General features: G+C 46.9%; 1 protein-coding gene across 5 annotated transcripts; it reads right to left on the bottom strand.

The window, feature by feature from the left end:
• Nucleotides 1–630: 630 nt before the first annotated feature.
• On the bottom strand, nucleotides 631–19,350 carry nubpl (nucleotide binding protein-like). Of its 5 annotated transcripts, none has more exons than XM_056295926.1 (11): nucleotides 19,211–19,350; nucleotides 15,481–15,631; nucleotides 13,294–13,328; nucleotides 12,402–12,492; nucleotides 10,094–10,133; nucleotides 9,644–9,734; nucleotides 9,039–9,132; nucleotides 5,953–6,038; nucleotides 3,641–3,761; nucleotides 3,252–3,334; nucleotides 631–2,414 (listed from the first exon to the last, which is right to left on the bottom strand). In XM_056295926.1, exons 1-11 carry the CDS (start codon nucleotides 19,346–19,348, stop codon nucleotides 2,352–2,354), a joined length of 993 nt encoding a protein of 330 aa, XP_056151901.1. In that variant the 5' UTR covers nucleotides 19,349–19,350; the 3' UTR covers nucleotides 631–2,351. The 5 variants fall into 5 exon arrangements, with proteins under 5 accessions (XP_056151901.1, XP_056151902.1, XP_056151904.1 ...); XM_056295927.1 differs by having other exon boundaries at nucleotides 5,953–6,032; XM_056295929.1 differs by lacking the exon at nucleotides 19,211–19,350 and adding an exon at nucleotides 15,870–16,349.
• Nucleotides 19,351–19,586: the final 236 nt, after the last annotated feature.

Genomic DNA, 19,586 nt, shown 5'->3' with positions numbered 1-19,586 from the left:
TGGAAAGGAGCCAGTTGAGGTGGTTCGGGCATCTGATTAGGATGCCTCCTGGGCGCCTTCCTTTGGAGGTTTACCAGGCACTTGCAACTGGGAGGAGACCCCGGGATAGACCCAGAACTCGCTGGAGGGACTACATGTCCAGTCTGGCCTGGGAACGCCTTGGGATCCCCCAGGAGGAGCTGGAGGGCGTTGCTGGGGGAGGGAGGTCTGGAGTGCCCTACTTAGCTTGCTGCCACCACGACCCCACCCCAGAGAAGCGGCTGAAGATGAGATGAATGAACGAATGAATAAAGGATTTGAACCTACGGCAACATACTGACAGTAAAAGACTCTCTTACCATTACCTTCTTATCTTCTTAATTAGCTGTTATTCAATAAGACTATGAGATCTGTGTCCAAGACTACGCTGCATCCTTTCTTTAACCAGTGACTCCTTCTTCTGCAGATTTTATCTCAACTCTGGATTTCCTTTTTACTCTGGTCAACATCTTGCCAGGGCACAGAAGGTTTTGGGCTGCACCGTTTTAACTGTGGAATACATTTGTCATGCCATGACAATGCTAAATCTTCATGTCCTCAAACAGTTTTAAAAGAGAACACCCAGAATAAAACAAAAATACAAACCAACAATCTTTTATTCAAGTTCACCACTTCCCTTCAGACATTCACAGCAAAACGAGCTTCAATACAGATCCGCCCGAGAACGGCTTTCCCCGCTTGCTGCTCCGGGTGTCAGGTTAGCTTCCACTCCCGTGAAACGGGGGATGGTTGGTTTGTGATCTTTGTCCCACTGCTGAATCATTTAAACATTCATCACCAAATATGTTACCGTCTTGACGCGTGCCTCATAATCCAGGGAAGAACATTAAAGAAGCTTGAATCAGTTCATCCGGACACAAGAAACCTTTCATCATCATCTGATGCCCCTTTTCCACGACATGGTCCCGGCTCAACTCGCCCCGGCTCGACTCGGGTCGTTTTCCATCACCGTAACAGCACTCCCTCAGTGTGGCTGGTCTGCCTTGATTTGGGTACCCGCTCCAGTTTTATCGCAGCCTCGATAAAGGTGGTACCAGAAAAGGGGTAATGGTTACCAAAATGCCGGTACTTTCCAGTCATGGAAAACGAAAAAGTCGAGTGGAGTTGAGCCGGTACCATGTCGTGGAAACGGGACATAAGTGACCTCTTCAGTCCCACCTGACTGCAGGTGTCCCCACCCTTATAAACAATACAGCGGCATAACCACCCAAACCAACAGCTACACTATATTGCTCTGTTTGTGCCAGGGGACCTGATTCTTAGGGTGGACCAACTCCTGGTGCAGCGTGTTTTGGGGTTGGAAAGCAACTGAGTGTTTGGAAAACTGTCTCAGCTTTTCCAAACACTCCCACCACACACAGAATCACCACTGGTTTACACTTGGACAGCTGTGGTCCTTCTCCTCTCTTCCATCGGCTGGTCCACTGTTTGGGCGTCTTCCTGGCTTTGACAAACACCCAGTTAGGATAACCACACTTAACCAGGGCCTGTTTAACCAGGGTCTGTTTAAACAGGGCCTGTTGAACCAGGACCTGTTGAACCAGGACCTGCAGTCAGGTGAGACTGAAGAGGTCACTTACTTGAGCGATGAGACGTATCTGTCAGTAAATGCTGTGTCCAGATGAAGTGATTCAGCTTTCCTTGGTCCAATACGTTATCGTCTTGTCATGGACTCTGAAAAGGAGCCATACCGGATCTCAGCGGTAGATGAGCTCTCAGAGAAAGCAGAGCTCCCACAGGTTCAAATCCCACCAAGCAGGAAAATGTACATAAATAAGATGACTGAGATCAATACTGGAATGTTGCCTCGTGAAAAGGCACAGCCACCCTGACGGAGCAGTACGAGACTGGAGCCACACTGGGACACCACGTCATACGTAATCTGGAGCAGCGACTTCAAAGCATGCAGTAACCACAGCGCCACATGAAGTCATTTATGAAGTAGTACTAGTAGTATACTGTGTATGTCAGTATGTGCACACATTTATTGTGGTCTGTACTGCATTTGTAGATAGTTATTTTGCGTTACGACATAAAGATGGTTAGTCAAAACATGCCTCTCTATGGAAACATGCATGCATGTGTGTGTGTGCGTGTGCGTGAGTGTGTGCTGGTATTTGTGTCGAAGTGTGAACATCTGTATCTGATGCAAGTTTGTATGCAGTGTATTTGTATGAGTGCTTGTCTGTTGGTTTAAAATGTGTTGTTTCCATTCATCCATGTGTCTGCATGTACACTTTACTACTGCCTCTCTTGATGACCAACTGCCCACGGGCTGTCAATCATCCACTGACTTCCTGTTCATCTGCCAATCAACTGCTGACTTCCTCCAGTCTCTGGACCACAGCAGATGCCACCTTCCTGTAAGAGTCAGCCTAGAAAACACCACACACACACACACACACACACACACACACACACACACACACACACACACACACACACACACACACACACACACACACACACACACACACACACACACAGTGCCATGATAGAATATAACAGCCATGTCTGCTTTATTGGACATCTACTTTCGCTGAGTGTAATGGTTATCCATCACGGCTCTTATCCCCGTGTATCAGCACTGAAACTGGCCTGGCTCAGAGTCATACAATCGTCCTTGTGCATCACTGTAGTCCACTGACTTCCGGTTTCTGCTGCAGCGGTCATACCAGCTTCCTGTTTGCTGACAATGGCATGTTTTTGGCGATGGCTGCAAGATTTACCATGGATACATGTCAACCACATGCACACAACTGTCCACACACTTTCACCTGCACCTACCAGCACACGGTGAAGCGTTTCAAGTTGTACATTTCAAGTTAAGTCCGTCCGTCTGTCCGTCCGCTCATCCTCATAACGGTGGACGTAACCTGATACGTACAACTTGAAACTCTTCACCGTGTGCTGGCAGGTGCAGGTGAAGGTGTGTGGACAGTCGTGTGCATGTGGTTGACATTTATCCATGGTAAATCTTGCAGGCATCGCCAAAAACATGCCACCGTCACTAGCACATACCAACAAACAGGAAGCTGGTATGACCGCTGCAGCAGAAACCGGAAGTCAGTGGACTACAGTTCTGCAGAGGGATGATTCCACATACTAACACCTGGGAGCTGCCCAGTACAACCAGAGGCTCCTCCTGTTGGCCACTGGGAGCTGCCCAGTAAAAGAAGAAGCCTGTACTGGTTGTCAGGGTTGAAACCAACCTCAGAACTGTGAGGAGACGATACGACCACCGGCTGTCCTCTATCCGACATCTCTCGGATGTTTAGATGGAGAGGAATGTCCCCTACAGACACAGAGGAAGAGAGTGTGTGAGAGAGGGGGAGAGGGGGAGAGAGAGAGAGAGAGAGAGGGGGAGAGGGAGAGAGAGAGAGAGACGGGAGGAGCAGACAGGCCCAGTCAGAGCTAAAGGTTATGGAGATGCACTACGTTGACCCAGCTCATTGTGTTTCACTGCACCACGGCGTCAGGTGTCCGGACATAAAAGGCTGCTGGCTGGCTGGTCGGTTGGGGTTTTCTGGAACCAGCTGCTGACATCAGGCTGCCGTGTCTGACTCGTCAGTTCTGCTCTGTACAGAACGGCTCCTCTCACCTAACATGTGAACTCCCAAGGTTTCGGCCAGCCGTCTGGCTCCGTCCGAACCAAAGATGTGGGTCTGATGGCTGCAGTTGGGACACTGGAACACACTCATGTTCTGGACCAGGCCTAGGACCTGGAGGAAGAGGAGAGATGCCTTCCTTTCAGCCCGAGTCTTCATCAGGAATCAGCAACATTTACTGGTCGTTTCATTTCATGCACTTGCACACATGAAATGAAACGAAACAAAACATCGTCCCCCAGCCCACCGCAGTGCAACACAAAGACAAACACACACATCCAAACTACACAAACACACACATCCAAACTACACAAACTACAAGACCACACACATCCAAACTACACAAACTACAAGAACACACACATCCAAACTACACACACTACACAAACACACACATCCAAACTACACAAACTACACAAACACACACATCCAAACTACACACACTACACAAACACACACATCAAAACTACAAAAACTACAAGAACACACACATCCTAACTACAAAAACTATACAAACACACATCCAAACTACACAAAAACACACATCCAAACTACACAAACACACACATCCAAACTACACAAACTACAAGAACACACACATCCAAACTACACACACTACACAAACACACACATCCAAACTACACAAACTACACAAACACACACATCCAAACTACACACACTACACAAACACACACATCCAAACTACAAAAACTACAAGAACACACACATCCTAACTACAAAAACTATACAAACACACATCCAAACTACACACACACATCCAAACTACAAAAACTATACAAACACACACATCCAAACTACAAAAACTACACAAACACACACATCCAAACTACAAAAACTACACACACATATCCAAACTACACAAACACACACATCCAAACTACAAAAATTACACGAACACACACATCCACTGGGCCCACAGGACACAGCAGACCAGACTACCCCGGCCGATCCAGCGCCAGCCAAACACCTTCGACACACCTCCCCTCACTCCACACGGCGACACCAGAAACACCACAGTCAATGCCAGGCGAGGCCGCCACCAGACCGCCCTCGGTGTTATCGGAACTGCTGGTCTGTATGAGCTAGCAGTTAGCTTAGCCTGCCCCGCTTCCACATCCTGTCAGACCGCCCTCGGTGTTTCCTCTTCAGGCACAGCTCCAGGCAGGGCCGTGGTCCCTGGGCCCACAGGATGCAGCAGACCAAGCTCTCCCAGACGATCCAGTGCCAGCTCTCCCAGCCATCAAATGAAGACACAAACTTAGATGCAGACGTGGACAAAGACACTGCATGGACAGTACTGGGTGAGGCCGCCACAGACGTAAGTTCGCGCCACCACCTTCTCACACCGGTACTGGAAGAAGCCGCCGCAAATGAAAGTTTGCACCGCCATCTTCCTACACCAGAAGCGGGTGTCATTGTCTGCATCTCAAAAAAAAATCTCTAAAAAAAGAAAAAAATCGCTTCTATGCACCGCCTTTGTGCACTGCCTGTCGACACCTGTATGTCCTATCAGACATAGGTGTGCCATCACCTCCTGACTAGCTCCACGCCTGTGTTGTATTAACCATTAGTCGACATAATCGATTACGTCCATTATAAAAATGTGTCGACGAGGAATTTTAGTGTTGACGTGTTGTATTATTATTATTATAGTAGTAGTAGTAGTATTCTCAAAGTCCCTTCAACTGCCTTTTCATTTAAAAGACTACTTGCACTTTAATTTGCATTAATTTATTTCATTTTTATGTCTGTGGGTGGGAAGCTGGATGTGGGTATGTGTCCTGGTTGCTGCACTAGCGCCTCCTCTGGTCAGTCAGGGTGCCCGCTTGGGGGGAAGGGAGAACTGGGGGAAATAGCGTGATCCTCTCATGCGCTACGTCCCCCTGGTGAAACTCCTCACTGTCAGGTGAAAAGAAGTGGCTGGTGACTCCACGACAGTGAAAAGAGGTGGCTGGTGACTCCACATGTATGGAAGGAGGCATGTGGTAGACTGCAGCCCTCCCCGGATCGGCAGAGGGGGTGGAGCAGCGACCGGGACGACTCAGAAGAGTGGGGTAATTGGCCGGACGCAATTGGGGAGAAAAAAAAATCTAATACACTGTCATGAGCTACTGAGAGTAGGACTGCTTTATAGACGTGACTCATTTTCCTTTGGAATTAAACTCACGTTAAACTGATGAATAGCTTCATAAACCTGGACCATTGTGACACGTGTGGGGAACATGGAAAGATCCCTGAGCTGGAATAAACCTTCTGTTTCAGTGGAGAGCTCCATTTAAATTACCGGCACATTGACTTTCTTGAACATCTCAGCTCCTCTGCGTGCGTCCAACAAGGCGATGTCCTGTGGTGTGGACACGATGACTGCTCCTACACAAGGAAAAATTAGATAATCCCATGTGCATGAGGGACATCATAAAATGTCAGTGTATTTAATATCCATCAGCACCTTGTAAATACAGTAAAACCACATTTGTTGACGTCTTGTTCTTCTAGTCATTTGCTTTTGTAATACATTTGGTGACCACACGGAGGCACCGTTACACTCTGCTGCCACCTGCATAAGAAAACCATGTTTCTATATCGCAAATGCTCCGCCCTCTAACCCCATTCACGACTGGTTTACCCTTCGAGGCACCGCCACAGAGCTGAGACAGATCTTTTCCCTCACTACCCACAGGACCCCACCACCTATAATAATAATAATAATAATAATAATAACAATAATATTAAGGATACATTTTATCAATGGCGCCTTTCATGACACTCAAGGTCACCTTACATCATATACAATAAACAACGAAGAAGTAAAATAAAAATAGTGCAATCAACAATAAAACACACAATAAGCAACAGAGCATAGCTCAGCAAGAAGAGAAATCAAGATGAAGTTGATGCAGTTAATGCAGCTGGTTGAAGTGAGTAATCTAGTTTGAAAAGGTGGGTTTTAAGAGCAGTTTTGAATTCTGTGACGGAGTCCAGTATGCAGTTGTGACGGGGAATGGAGTTCCAAAGTTTGGGTGCAGCATAGGACAAAGCCCTGGCACCCATTGTGCTGAGGTTGATGGATGGTAGTGCCAATAGACCTGCTGGTGAAGACCACAGGGAGCGAGATGGAGTGAGTGTAAGCCTAAAGGAGGTCTGTGACATAAGCTGGGGATAGATTATGAAGAGCTGTGAATGTTAATAATAAAATTTTAAAGTTAATCTGCGGTGACACAGGAAGCCAGTGTAATTGAATCAGCAGGGGAGAGACATGGTCAGTGGACTTAAAACTTGTAATTATCCATGCTGCAGAACTCTGAATGAGTTGAAGTCGGTGAATAAGTTTGTTGGGGATGCCTGACAGGATCGCACTGAAGTATCAATGTGTGATGTGACTAAGCATTGACTAAGACTTCTATTGAATGTTGTTAGAACAGGGCATAGTCTGGAGATGTTTCGCAGATGGAAAAAGGCAATCCGGTAGACATTGTTTGTATGACTGGAAAGGGAAAGGGTACTAATGAGAACAAGCACTGAGGGTACTGGAGGGGAGAGTAGAAGTGGGCTTAGTGGACACATACAGTATAAAGCTGTGTATCACTAGCCTAACAGTGGAGATGGATACCTTAATGCCGGAAGATGCTACCAAGAGGGATGAGGAAAATAATAAACAGGAGTGGCCCCAACAGTGAACCCTGTGGAACTCCATGATGAACTATGAAACTTGGAGGCTGACATAACTGCACTCCTCTGCAAGGGAGCCATAACGACTGTTCACTAGTTGGAGCCGCAGAAGGGTTTAATTTCCCCATATTTCCTGGTTCCCAAGAAATCAGGGGGCGTGAGGTCGGTTTTGGATCTGTGCATCCTGAATGGCTATATTGCTCGGAGACTGTTTCGTATCCTGACGGTCAAGCTGCTGTTGGACTGCATCCAGCCAGGTGACTGGATGACTTCAATAGACCAATGCATATTTCCACGTCCCCAATCTGTCACATCACATGAAGTTCCTTCGTTTTGTGGTGGGAGGCCAGATCTATCAATACACCTGTCTCCCGTTGAGTTACTCCTTGGCACCATGTATGTCCTCCAAACATGAGGAGATGGCTCTAGAGCCACTCAGGGTGAAGGGGTGAGAATCTTATATCACAATATCACTTTCATAACTTACATCAACAACTGGCTGATTCTCGCTGCAACATGGCAGGAAGGGGAGGCCCATACAGCCCTGGTCATCCATCACATCATAGAGCTGGGCTTCACTATCAACCCCACCAAGAGTGCCCTTCAGCTGAGCCAGCAGAGGCCCTAACTTGGTCTGCTTTTGGACACCCACGCTATGATGGTGCGCCTGTCAGAGAAGCGTGTGGCAGCATTGTTGTGGCTGACGCAACGCATTTTATCCTCGGTCTCGGTGCCAGCAGGGAGTGTCATGTCTCTCCTTGGGACGATATCAGCAGCTCCCCCAGTGGTGCACCTGGGACTGCTACATTAAGAAACCTGCAACGTTGGTTCACGCAGCTGTGGCTGAACCTAATTCAAGACAAACAGCACCAGCTCCACATCCCCGCACAGGCGCGGAGGGAGAGATGTGAGATTTTAGGACTCACCCGGCCATCTCCCGTGAGGGAGTTTGGCTGGGGTGCGTCCCCCACTACGTTCAGGTCTTCACAGGTGCCTCCCTGGCCAGCTGGGGAGGGACCCTCAGCCAGGCCACCATGGGGGCATGCACGGTCCAGGGATGGTCGTTCCCTCTTCACACATATGGCCTCTTTGACTCCCAACTCAAACCAGCGATCCTCCCTATCAAGGATGTGCACATCCTCATCCTTGAAAGACTGGCCACTGGCCTGTAGATGGGTGTAGACTGTGAAGTCCTGACCTGACGAGGTAATTGTTCTGTGTTGTGCCATCCTCATAGCAGTCACAGCATTATAAGATGGCGACGTTCACCATCTTATAATGCTGTGATGACCACAGCCACCATCTTACAATGCTGTGACTACAACTATTCCCCAATCCTCTGTGAATAGCACACATGACCACTGTACCTCTAATTAATGGTCACGGCAATTTGCATATGAAACCAATCGTTGGTTTTGGTCGTTATGCAACTGTATTGTTTATAAGGGTGGGGACACCTGCAGTAAGTTGAGACTGACGAAGTCACTTAGATGAGTAATGAAACGTATCTCCCACTAAACACTGAGTCTAGATTAACCGATTCAACTTCCTGTGATTTCCTCACCTGGATTATTAAGCATGCATCAATATATTATTTAGCAGGAATATCAGACGAACTGCATGCTATACTCATGCACCTGCCAGCACGTGTGTGTGTGTGTGTGTGTGTGTGTGTGTGTGAGAGGGAGAGAGATGTGTGACCTGCTATGGGAACATTCTGTGTGATTGACAGCTGGACATCCCCAGTCCCTGGAGGCATATCAACCACCAGGTAGTCCAATGACCCCCAATCCACCTACACACACACACACACACACACACACACACACATACACACACACACACACATACACACACACCAACAACCAAACGCCAGCAAACAAACTTAGAAGAGATGGGAATTATCACAGAACCACATCAGTAGCATCTGGAGGCTGCTTGCTAGATGCTAAAGCTAAAACGTGTCAAGATGGAGGACTGCTGACAATTGGCAGGCAAAACTGGATTAATCCTGTGCACTCACAGGATTAATCAAGTGGACATGTCACATGCACACACACACTGCTAGCATCTGCCTCACACACTCCCTAGAATACGAGGAGCCCTCTGCTTGTCTAGTGAAGATTCGGCATGAGCCAGACAAATGGAGCCTTACTGAGACCTGTCTCTCAAACTGACGGAGGTATCAACACATTGATGCATGTCAGAGCCCTTGTTACAGGGGGCTGATAACAAGTAAGCACACGGAGCTGTTTTGAGTTGTGACCCACAGCTTGAGAAAGCGGGAAGGAAGAACGAGTTCTTACCTGTCTGAGGAGCTTCTCGATGGCTGACATCACCATCAGACCTCTCCAAACAATAGGAGCTACATCCTCCACTAGGAAACCCATGGACATACTGGACAGAGACAGACATGGAGAAAGATATAGACGGTTGGAGAGACAGAGACAGGGAGAGAGAAATGGAGAGATACAGGTGGATGGAGAGAGAGAAACATAGAGACAGGAAGAAAGAGAGACAGACCAACACGGAGAGAGAGAAAGGCAGTGAGAGATATAGACCAACAGAGAAAGAGAGGCAGACAGAGAGACAGAGATCAAAAAGACAGATGGGGAGAGAGACAGAGAGAGACAGAGAGAGCGAGAGAGAGAGGTCAAACTGATGGGTCTTTGGTACAGAACAGCTCAGTTGATGTCTGAAATGGAGCAACGTGATTGGGCAGTGGTACATGTGATGTCACAGAGGGAGGGACTCACCATGGAATCCCATAGTTGACGAGCGGTATCATTAAATTGTCTGAGAGAAAGACAGGTGGGTTCGGATTAGCTTCAATATAAAACATTTCATTCAGTAAACTCAAAACTCAAAACGATTGTGCATCATCCCTGGAATTGACAATTAGTTAAAGTGAGCTAGACAGGGAGGAGGAGCTCAGCACACGTGTTTTTCAATTGGGTTTCAATATTTCACATTCAGAATAAACTCTGATTAAGATTTTTAATTATTCTGTGTTTTCAGGGCTCTTTTTAGGGTTCTAAATGATATGATTGTGATGGAAATAATGAAACAATTACATTCGTTAGCTATTCTGAACACAGGGCCATCGCTGGACTCAACTTCACAACGGTGTCATATGGGACAACTGCACAGGAGTGTCACACATGTTTCAACAAGTCCAATTTAACCCAATTAATGTATTTGGAAGAGAAAACCAAAGTTAAAGTTATGCCCGAAATGTCCAGTATTTTCAGTGGTGGAGGACGTTGCTGATCTACTTACTGGTTCAGCCTGCAGGAAGTAGCAGGCTATACTTACCATAGACAGTAGTAACCATATAAACTTAGCACAAATGTGTGTTCGGTAGATTATGTCTTTGTTGTAACAATGCTTCTTGGCAATAAATCTTATATCAGGCACCTGATTGTCAGCACCTGGGGTACCAGAAGCTCAACACAAGAGTCAATAGCAACAGCAAAATAAGCTGTTTGGCATCGGCAGAGAAGATTTGGCAAATGCTTCAGGGGCGCAACCCACATACTCAGCTCTGCTGCTCATCCCACAAACGCATGTTCCTTACACATGTGGCGCCATTTACAAGGGGAGTAAACAGGCTTTCCAACGGTGTAAGATTTACTGCCAAGAAGCATCGTTACAACAAAGACATCCTCTGCCAAACACACATTTCCTTACTTTTTGTGCTAAGTATATAAACTAGACGGACAGCACCATAGAGATGTCATAGATAATGGCTAGTCATGGACACAGACTGACTGAGACACAAGGGGGCACTGTTGTTTAAAGGACATGTTTAAAGATGCCTGTTCACTTGTCCCTGAAGACACCACTGTAAAGCCAAGTCCAGCGGTGGTCCTGTGTCCAGAATCTAGTAAATGAAGCTGGAGAGTAAAATAACGTCATACTGACCCTCGATCTTCTTTCTCAAGGGTCGAGGGTTCCAGTATAGAGGGTTGCATATGTGGCATATTGTACTGACAGTAAAGCCCTTTGTGCGACACAAATAAACTTGACTAACTGATAACTGATCCAAATGATGGAAAAACTATGAAAATAAACCCCAGGACGTAAAAAAACAATTATCCTTCGACTGTTTTTTTTGATGAGGGGCTGACTAACTCCATTCCCTCGACTGACTGTGATTTGACCACCTCTGAAAAGAGGCCGTGAAAGATTTTCATCTCCTCAGTACAGACCCAATACTAAGCCAGCACTGTAAAGCAGACTGGGTGTCTGAAGTGTGTCGTCCTTTTTTTTTGTGTGTGCGTGGGTTCCCCCCCTTTTCTCCCCAATGGTACTTTGCCAATTACCCCACTCTTCCAAGCCGTCCCGGTTGCTGCTCCACCCCCTCTGCTGAGTCGGGGAGGGCTGCAGACTACCACATGCCTCCTCCCATACATGTGGAGTCACCAGCCGCTTCTTTTCACCTGACAGTGAGGAGTTTCACCAGGGGGACGTAGCACGTGGGAGGATCACGCTATTCCCCCCAGGTCCCCCTCCCCCCCTGAACAGATGCCCTGACCAACCAGAGGAGGCGCTAGTGCAGCGACCAGGACACATACCCACATCCAGCTTCCCACCCGCAGACATGGCCAATTGTGTCTGTAGGGACGCCCGACCAAGCCGGAGGTAACACAGGGATTCAAACCGCCGATCCCTGTGTTGGTAGGCAATGGAATAGACCGCTACGCTACCTGGACCCCCCTGTCATTTTGAGGCCAAAATACAGGTTTCCGAATCCATCTGAATTTTAACTCAACGGAAACACACTAGGCAGGGTAAAAGGATGACCTCCAACACCATTTCACCTGTAACCGTATAATGGCTGTGTAATCTCTCCTTACGATATACAAAACATTTTAGGGACGGAGCGATTGGTGGTTGGATTCAAAGGCTCAATTCATCTTGACACATACTGAAATCTGAGTGCATGTGAATTAACCATGAAGGAGGTAAAACTAAAATCACCCTTTTCGAGGTCTGCTGTAAAGCAGAGTTATGTGATGGGCTCTCATCTCTACAGTCATCATTACTAAAATACTGACGTACTGTCAGACAGCTCTGGATTCCCTCTCAGGTTCATCAGCTTTGGAACAGATGGACCGTAGATGTCCGCATCCAGCAAACCAACTGACTTGGACTGAGAGAGCCGGAGAGCCGGAACACAGGAACGGAGTGGGAGGAGAGGTGAGGAGTGGATAGGATAGATGTATAGAACAGGAACAGAGGGTGTGAACAAGGAGGCATTTTAAAGCGAGCAGATGGTGAGATGAAGAAGAGCAGGAAGACATGACAGACAGGGGGAGAAAACGAGAGAGGTGTGAGGACAGCTATGTATCACAAGTACAGACTCACAGAAGTGACATTCCATTTCTCCCCCCTCTTTTTTCTCCGTAACTGCATCCGGCCAATTACCCCACTCTTCCGAGCCGTCCCGGTCTCTGCTCCAGCCCCTCTGCTGATCCGGGGAGGGCTGCAGACTACCACACGCCTCCTCCAATACATGTGGAGTCACCAGACACTTCCTTTCACCTGACAGTGAGGAGTTTCACCAGGGGGAAATAACACGTGGGAGGATCAGGCTATTCCCCCCAGTCCCCCTTCCCCCCCGAACAGGCACCCTGACCGACCAGAGGAGGCGCTAGTGCAGCAACCAGGACACACACCCACATCCGGCTTCCCTCCCACAGACATGGCCAATTGTGTCTGTAGGGATGCCCGACCAAGCCGGTGGTAACACGGGGATTCGAACCGCCGTCCTCATGTTGGCAGGCAACAGAACAGACCGCCATGCCACCCAGACCCCTGTGACGTTGCATTTCTTGTGTTATTTTCTGTTGTACTTGTGTGATGTTCGTGTTTTCTGTCCTTTAGAAACAGAACCAGAGTTGTCATGAGACTGTAAATGACATGAGGGGGCGGAGCTTTTGGCGTGTCTTACCGGCTCGTTGGCGGTCAGTCCCAGAGCCAGGTTTACTGATGATGGAAAGAAGAGAGGAAATGAGGGAGAATGACAGGTGACTCGTTTACTGCATTTTAAGAAATGACTCTTTGCTCTTCTAAGTGTGATAAAAACACATTTCCCATAAGACATGACTCAGCCATGGTGCTGCTCTGACAGAACCAGGAAATGAGACACAACTCAGCCCTGGCGCTGCTCTGACAGAACCAGGAAATGAGACACGACTCTGCCATGGCGCTGCTCTGACAGAACCAGGAAATGAGACACGACTCAGCCCTGGTGCTGCTCTGACAGAACCAGGAAATGAGACACGACTCTACCATGGTGCTGCTCTGACAGAACCAGGAAATGAGACACGACTCAGCCCTGGTGCTGCTCTGACAGAACCAGGAAATGAGACACGACTCTGCCATGGTGCTGCTCTGACAGAACCAGGAAATGAGACACGACTCAGCCCTGGTGCTGCTCTGATAGAACCAGGAAATAAGGTCGTTTAAACTCTTAATGACAAAGGCAACCCGAAAAGAGGACAAAATAGATTCACACACTGTTTATTATTATTGCTGCTTTTTTGTTCTGTTTTTGTTTGATTGCTGTTGTTGCTGCAGTGCTGAGGGGCCGAAACTCAAGAATTTACTCTCTTACTTTTATAATGAGACGTAAGGAATAAAGAATACAGAAATAAAAGAAAATTAAAAAAACATCCAGGAGAATAACAATAGTCTCAGCAAAGTGACAAAAGGGTCGTAATGTAATAATTTTGTGTGGATTTTTAGCCTCTTTTTCTCCCCAATTGTATCTGGCCAATTACCCCAGTCTTCCGAGCCGTCCCAGTCTCAGCTCCACCGCCTCTGCTGATCCGGGGAGGGCTGCAGACCGCCACATGCCTCCTCCCATACGGGGCCCTCTCCCGAACTGGCTCCCCGACCAACCAGAGGAGGCGCTACTGCAGCGACCAGCACACATACCCACATCCGGCTTCCCACCCGCAGACACGGCCAATTGTGTCTGTAGGGACGTCCGACCACGCCGGAGGTAACACGGGGATTCGATCCGGCGAGCCCCATGTTGGTAGGCAACGGAATAGACCGCCACACTAACCAACACTTCCTGTTTTGACTGCAACCTAGAGGAAGTTGTTCCTTTATAATTTTCTAATTTTCTGGATTATCAAAATTCTTTTAATAACTTATGATCATGTCGCTGCCTGATGTGAGTCAACCCGCTCTGAGTCACGGCTGAGTCAGAGCGGGCAGCGACCGAGAGCAGCGTTGGCCGAGCCAGCTAGAAAATGAACGTAGGGAGGTAGCGGCAACAAATGTTTTTATAAAGGTTGTGAATCACTGCAATCGCAGGAGGTTCTTGATCATACACTCATCGCTCTGCAAAAAATAAATTTGGGCTTACGGGTCCACACACACACACACGACCAAACGCATAATCCCCTCCAGGCTACCCACCTGACGGGGATAATAAACTGATTAAAATGATTGACTGAGGGCGTCCGGGTGGCGTGGCGGTCTGTTCTGTTGCCTACCAACACAGGGATCACCGGTTCGAATCCCCGTGTTACCTCTGGCTTGGTCGGGCATCCCTACAGACACAATTCAATTGGCTGTGTTTGTGTGTGGGAAGCCGGATGTGGGTATGTGTCCTGGTCGCAGCACTAGCGCCTCCTCTGGTCAGTCGGGGTGCCTGTTCGGGAGGGAGGGGGAATTGGGGAGAATAGCGTGATCCTCCCACGCACTACGTCCCCCTGGTGAAACTCCTCACTGTCAGGTGAAAAGAAGCGGCTGGTGACTCCATATGTATGGGAGGAGGCATGTGGTAGTCTGCAGCCCTCCCCGGATCAGCAGAGGGGGCGGAGCAGAGACCGGGACGGCTCGGAAGAGTGGGGTAATTGGCCGGATGCAATTGGGGGGGGGGGGAATCCACACCAAAAAAAAAAAAAAATGACTGGTTGAAATTCAATGAAATTATTCCAGACTGCATTTCATCCAAAACAGAAAAAATGGCGCCTGAACTTCATCAGTGTCCTAAACATGCCGATGAAACGATCTTCCAAACCCAAACTGTTCTGGTCTTTATCGCTCCTCCTATCTTCAACAGCATCCAACAATGAAAAGACCAATTTTGTGAAAACATGGTGGATCTGAGATTGCGTACCTGCAGTGGTGGATTTCCCCACGCCGCCCTTCCCCGAGGCCACCACAATGACCTGTTTGACCCCGGTGATGGGCTTCTGTTTGGGCAGACCTCTGGCCATCTGCTGCCTCTGCCTCTCCTGCAAGGCTTTGCTGTCAGCAGCTTTCGTGCTCTGAAAGAAACACACCAAAAATACCCAGAAATCAAGCTGACGGCGGAAGAGGAGCGCTTCCTGGTGGAAATCTCATGTCAGTCATCACGTCTCTGTACGGGGGAGTGCATTTCCTCCAATGTGTGGCAAAACTTTGGGAGGTTCAAGAGATAGCTGCAAACATCTTTAACATCCGTAAAACGAGCCGAGTCCTGTTCTGTACAGGAAGAGTCTTTGGTACATTTGGTGTATGACTCACCCACCAAGGAAAACAGATACCAATCAAGTCTCAACTTTCATGCCGCTCTGATTTTCGGGTGGTGGAAGCCAGCAGGCCCATTTTAAAAGACGAAATTCCATCCATCCATTATCCAAACCGCTTATCCTGCTCTCAGGGTCGCAGGGATGCTGGAGCCTATCCCAGCAGTCATTGGGTGGCAGGCGAGGAGACACCCTGGACAGGCCGCCAGGCCATCACACACACACACACACACACACACACACACACACACACACACACACACACACACACACACACACACACTCCTAGGGACAATGTAGTACAGGTGCTCCACCTGACCTATATGTCTTTGGACTGTGGGAGGAAACCCACACAGACACGAGGAGAAGATGCAAACTCCACACAGAGGACAACCCGGGACGACCCACCAAGGTTGGAGTACCCCAGGGCTTGAACCCAGGACCTTCTTGCTGTGAGGTGACTGTGCTAACCACTGTGCCACCATGCCGCCAAAAGATGAAATTGTGTTGGATAAATGCCGGATTACAGGGCTGAGTTATATCAACAAAACAAAACATCTCAATAGTTTGCCTGAATACCTCAGTATTGATAATGTGGTGATATTCTGTGCATGACTATTGGTGCTTTCATGAGATACTTACACAAGAGAAAATGTTGATAAAGCTCATTAGTAATGTGGATATGGTAACCAAGCAGGCAGAGACCTTCACTGTTCATGTCATTAAAACAGCAGAACAAGTCAAAATAAAAATGTCTCACTTGAGGTGTTCATCACATTAACCTGTTGCTCCAGTTATCCCAGCCACTATCTGGCCTGTACGCTCCATCATCAGTCCTGGAACACGAGGGATTATCTGGGATTATCAGTACTACTCCAGTCTGGGGGACAAAACGGAGAAAGGAGAGGACACTACTTCTCCACTGAGGACAGGACAAGCACACCCAGCTACTATCCAGGTAAGAAAACCAAAGAAAGAAGGCTGACTCAGTTCATCTGGACTCAACGCTTACTGACACATACGTCTCATCATCACCTCCTGCCCCTTTTCCACTGCATGGTAGCGGCTCCACTCGGCTCCACTCTACTCGCTTTACTTTTTGGGATTTGGTTTTCCACTGCAGATAGCACCCCCTCACGGAGAAGCCCCGCTGCTCATCTGTTGACTATTTTTTTACGACTTGATTTATATTTAAATAAATATACATAGTATATGTATATTTATCCATGTTTTATTTTATTTAATTTATTCATTTATAGTGGTGTTTTCATGTCAGCTTTCAGTATGGGCTCAGCTCACTTGGAGCCTCGATGGTGACGGTACCAAAAAAAAAAAGTACCTGGTACCAGGTACTATCCCTAACTTTTGCCCAATGGAAAACTAAAAAAAGCGAGTGGAGTCGGGCTGAGCCGGTACCGTGCAGTGGAAAAGGGGCACACGTGACCTCTTCAGCCTCAGCTGACTGCGGGGGGAGGGGCAAGAGCACATCTGTCACGTCTTACAGTGCTGTGGATTCTAGGACAAAACAAATCATACAGTCCTTCATCTCTTCCCTCACACACAACTGAAAGCTCTTGTACACAGGTGTCAATCATTCATTCTCTTCCCGCCTCCAGCTGCAAGACCCGTGGCCGGCATCAGGGAGACGGAACACATCACTCATGTGTTGGCCTCTCTCCACTGGCTACCAGTTATTTTAACAAGAGATTTTAAAGCTACAGCCCTTAATTCAAATGTGAAACAAAGCTGCCAAACTACAAACTGCAGGACAGGAAGCTGCTGTCACTCCCAAATTGATTGACAGGTGTCTTAATACAAGACTAACAGTAAAAAACAACTAAATCTGAGTTTCTAATGTTTTCTGATGCTGTAAAAGCTTTGGTCACATCTCTAATGGTTGTAAATCGAATGTAAGGGTTGCACTCTCAGATCCTCTTCTGCTCTCCAACTCACTACACCATCGGCCCGCTGGACTACCATGGGGTCTAGAATCTTCAGTCACCCTGCCCCCCGCCTGTGGAGCTCTCTCCCACAAGACATTCACAACATTGACTCTCTTTCAACCTTCACATCCCAACTCAAAACGCACCTTTCCAAACTGGCATATTCAGTCTGATCCACACCTCCTTGGAGTTTTACAGTATATCTAAATATTATTAATGTAGGAACAACAGAATACTGTAGTATGGTGATGTTACAGTATATCTAAATATTATTAATGTAGGAACAACAGAATACTGTAGTATGGTGATGTTGCAGTATATCTAAATATTATTAATGTAGGAACAACAGAATACTGTAGTATGGTGATGTTACAGTATATCTAAATATTATTAATGTAGGAACAACAGAATACTGTAGTATGGTGATGTTACAGTATATCTAAATATTATTAATGTAGGAACAACAGAATAGTGTAGCATGGTGATGTTACAGTTTATCTAAATATTATTAATGTAGGAACAACAGAATAGTGTAGCATGGTGATGTTACAGTTTATCTAAATATTATTAAATGTAGGAACAACAGAATACTGTAGTATGGTGATGTTACAGTTTATCTAAATATTATTAAATGTAGGAACAACAGAATAGTGTAGCATGGTGATGTTGCAGTATATCTAAATATTATTAAATGTAGGAACAACAGAATACTGTAGTATGGTGATGTTGCAGTATATCTAAATATTATTAATGTAGGAACAACAGAATAGTGTAGCATGGTGATGTTACAGTTTATCTAAATATTATTAAATGTAGGAACAACAGAATACTGTAGTATGGTGATGTTGCAGTATATCTAAATATTATTAAATGTAGGAACAACAGAATACTGTAGTATGGTGATGTTACAGTTTATCTAAATATTATTAAATGTAGGAACAACAGAATACTGTAGTATGGTGATGTTACAGTATATCTAAATATTATTAAATGTAGGAACAACAGAATACTGTAGTATGGTGATGTTACAGTATATCTAAATATTGTTAAATGTAGGAACAACAGAATACTGTAGTATGGTGATGTTACAGTTTATCTAAATATTATTAACTGTAGGAACAACAGAATACTGTAGTATGGTGATGTTACAGTATATCTAAATATTATTAAATGTAGGAACAACAGAATAGTGTAGTATGGTGATGTTACAGTTTATCTAAATATTATTAAATGTAGGAGCAACAGAATAGTGTAGTATGGTGATGTTACAGGTCAGAGTCCCTAGTCAACAGGGACTCTGGGTTAGCTAGGTTAGCTAGGCATGAAGCAAGTCCGCCCGCTAGGTTAGCTAGGACTGTTTTCCCGGGAAAAGACAGACCACACGTTGCGGTCTTACCTTACAGCGAGTGAAGTATTTACAACAGGACGAGGCGTGCCGCGTTTCCCTCCCTGTTAGAAAATGACCGGGTTTCTGTAGGACATACGTGGATAATCTTAACAAATACACAAGTTTGCCGGAGCAGCAATGCGCCATGATCGTCGGTTCACGTTTATCATGCGGAACACTACTGCGTCACGTTACGCAGCCCAGAACGGCGAGTGCTTGTTGCAAGTGTAGATGCATATAACATTACCCTACAACAGTGTTCTCATGCAGAACACTACTGCGCCAAGTTACGCAGCCCTGAACGGCGAGAGTTCTCCTGCGGAACACCAGTGCGCTACATTACGCAGCCCTGAACTACGGGTGTTCTCGTGCGGAACACTACTGC

Source organism: Lampris incognitus, chromosome 16, assembly GCF_029633865.1.
Source record: "Lampris incognitus isolate fLamInc1 chromosome 16, fLamInc1.hap2, whole genome shotgun sequence".
Taxonomy (NCBI): domain Eukaryota; kingdom Metazoa; phylum Chordata; class Actinopteri; order Lampriformes; family Lampridae; genus Lampris; species Lampris incognitus.
Note: the sequence above shows the minus strand (reverse complement) of the source record. Positions and strands in the feature narration are given on the sequence as shown.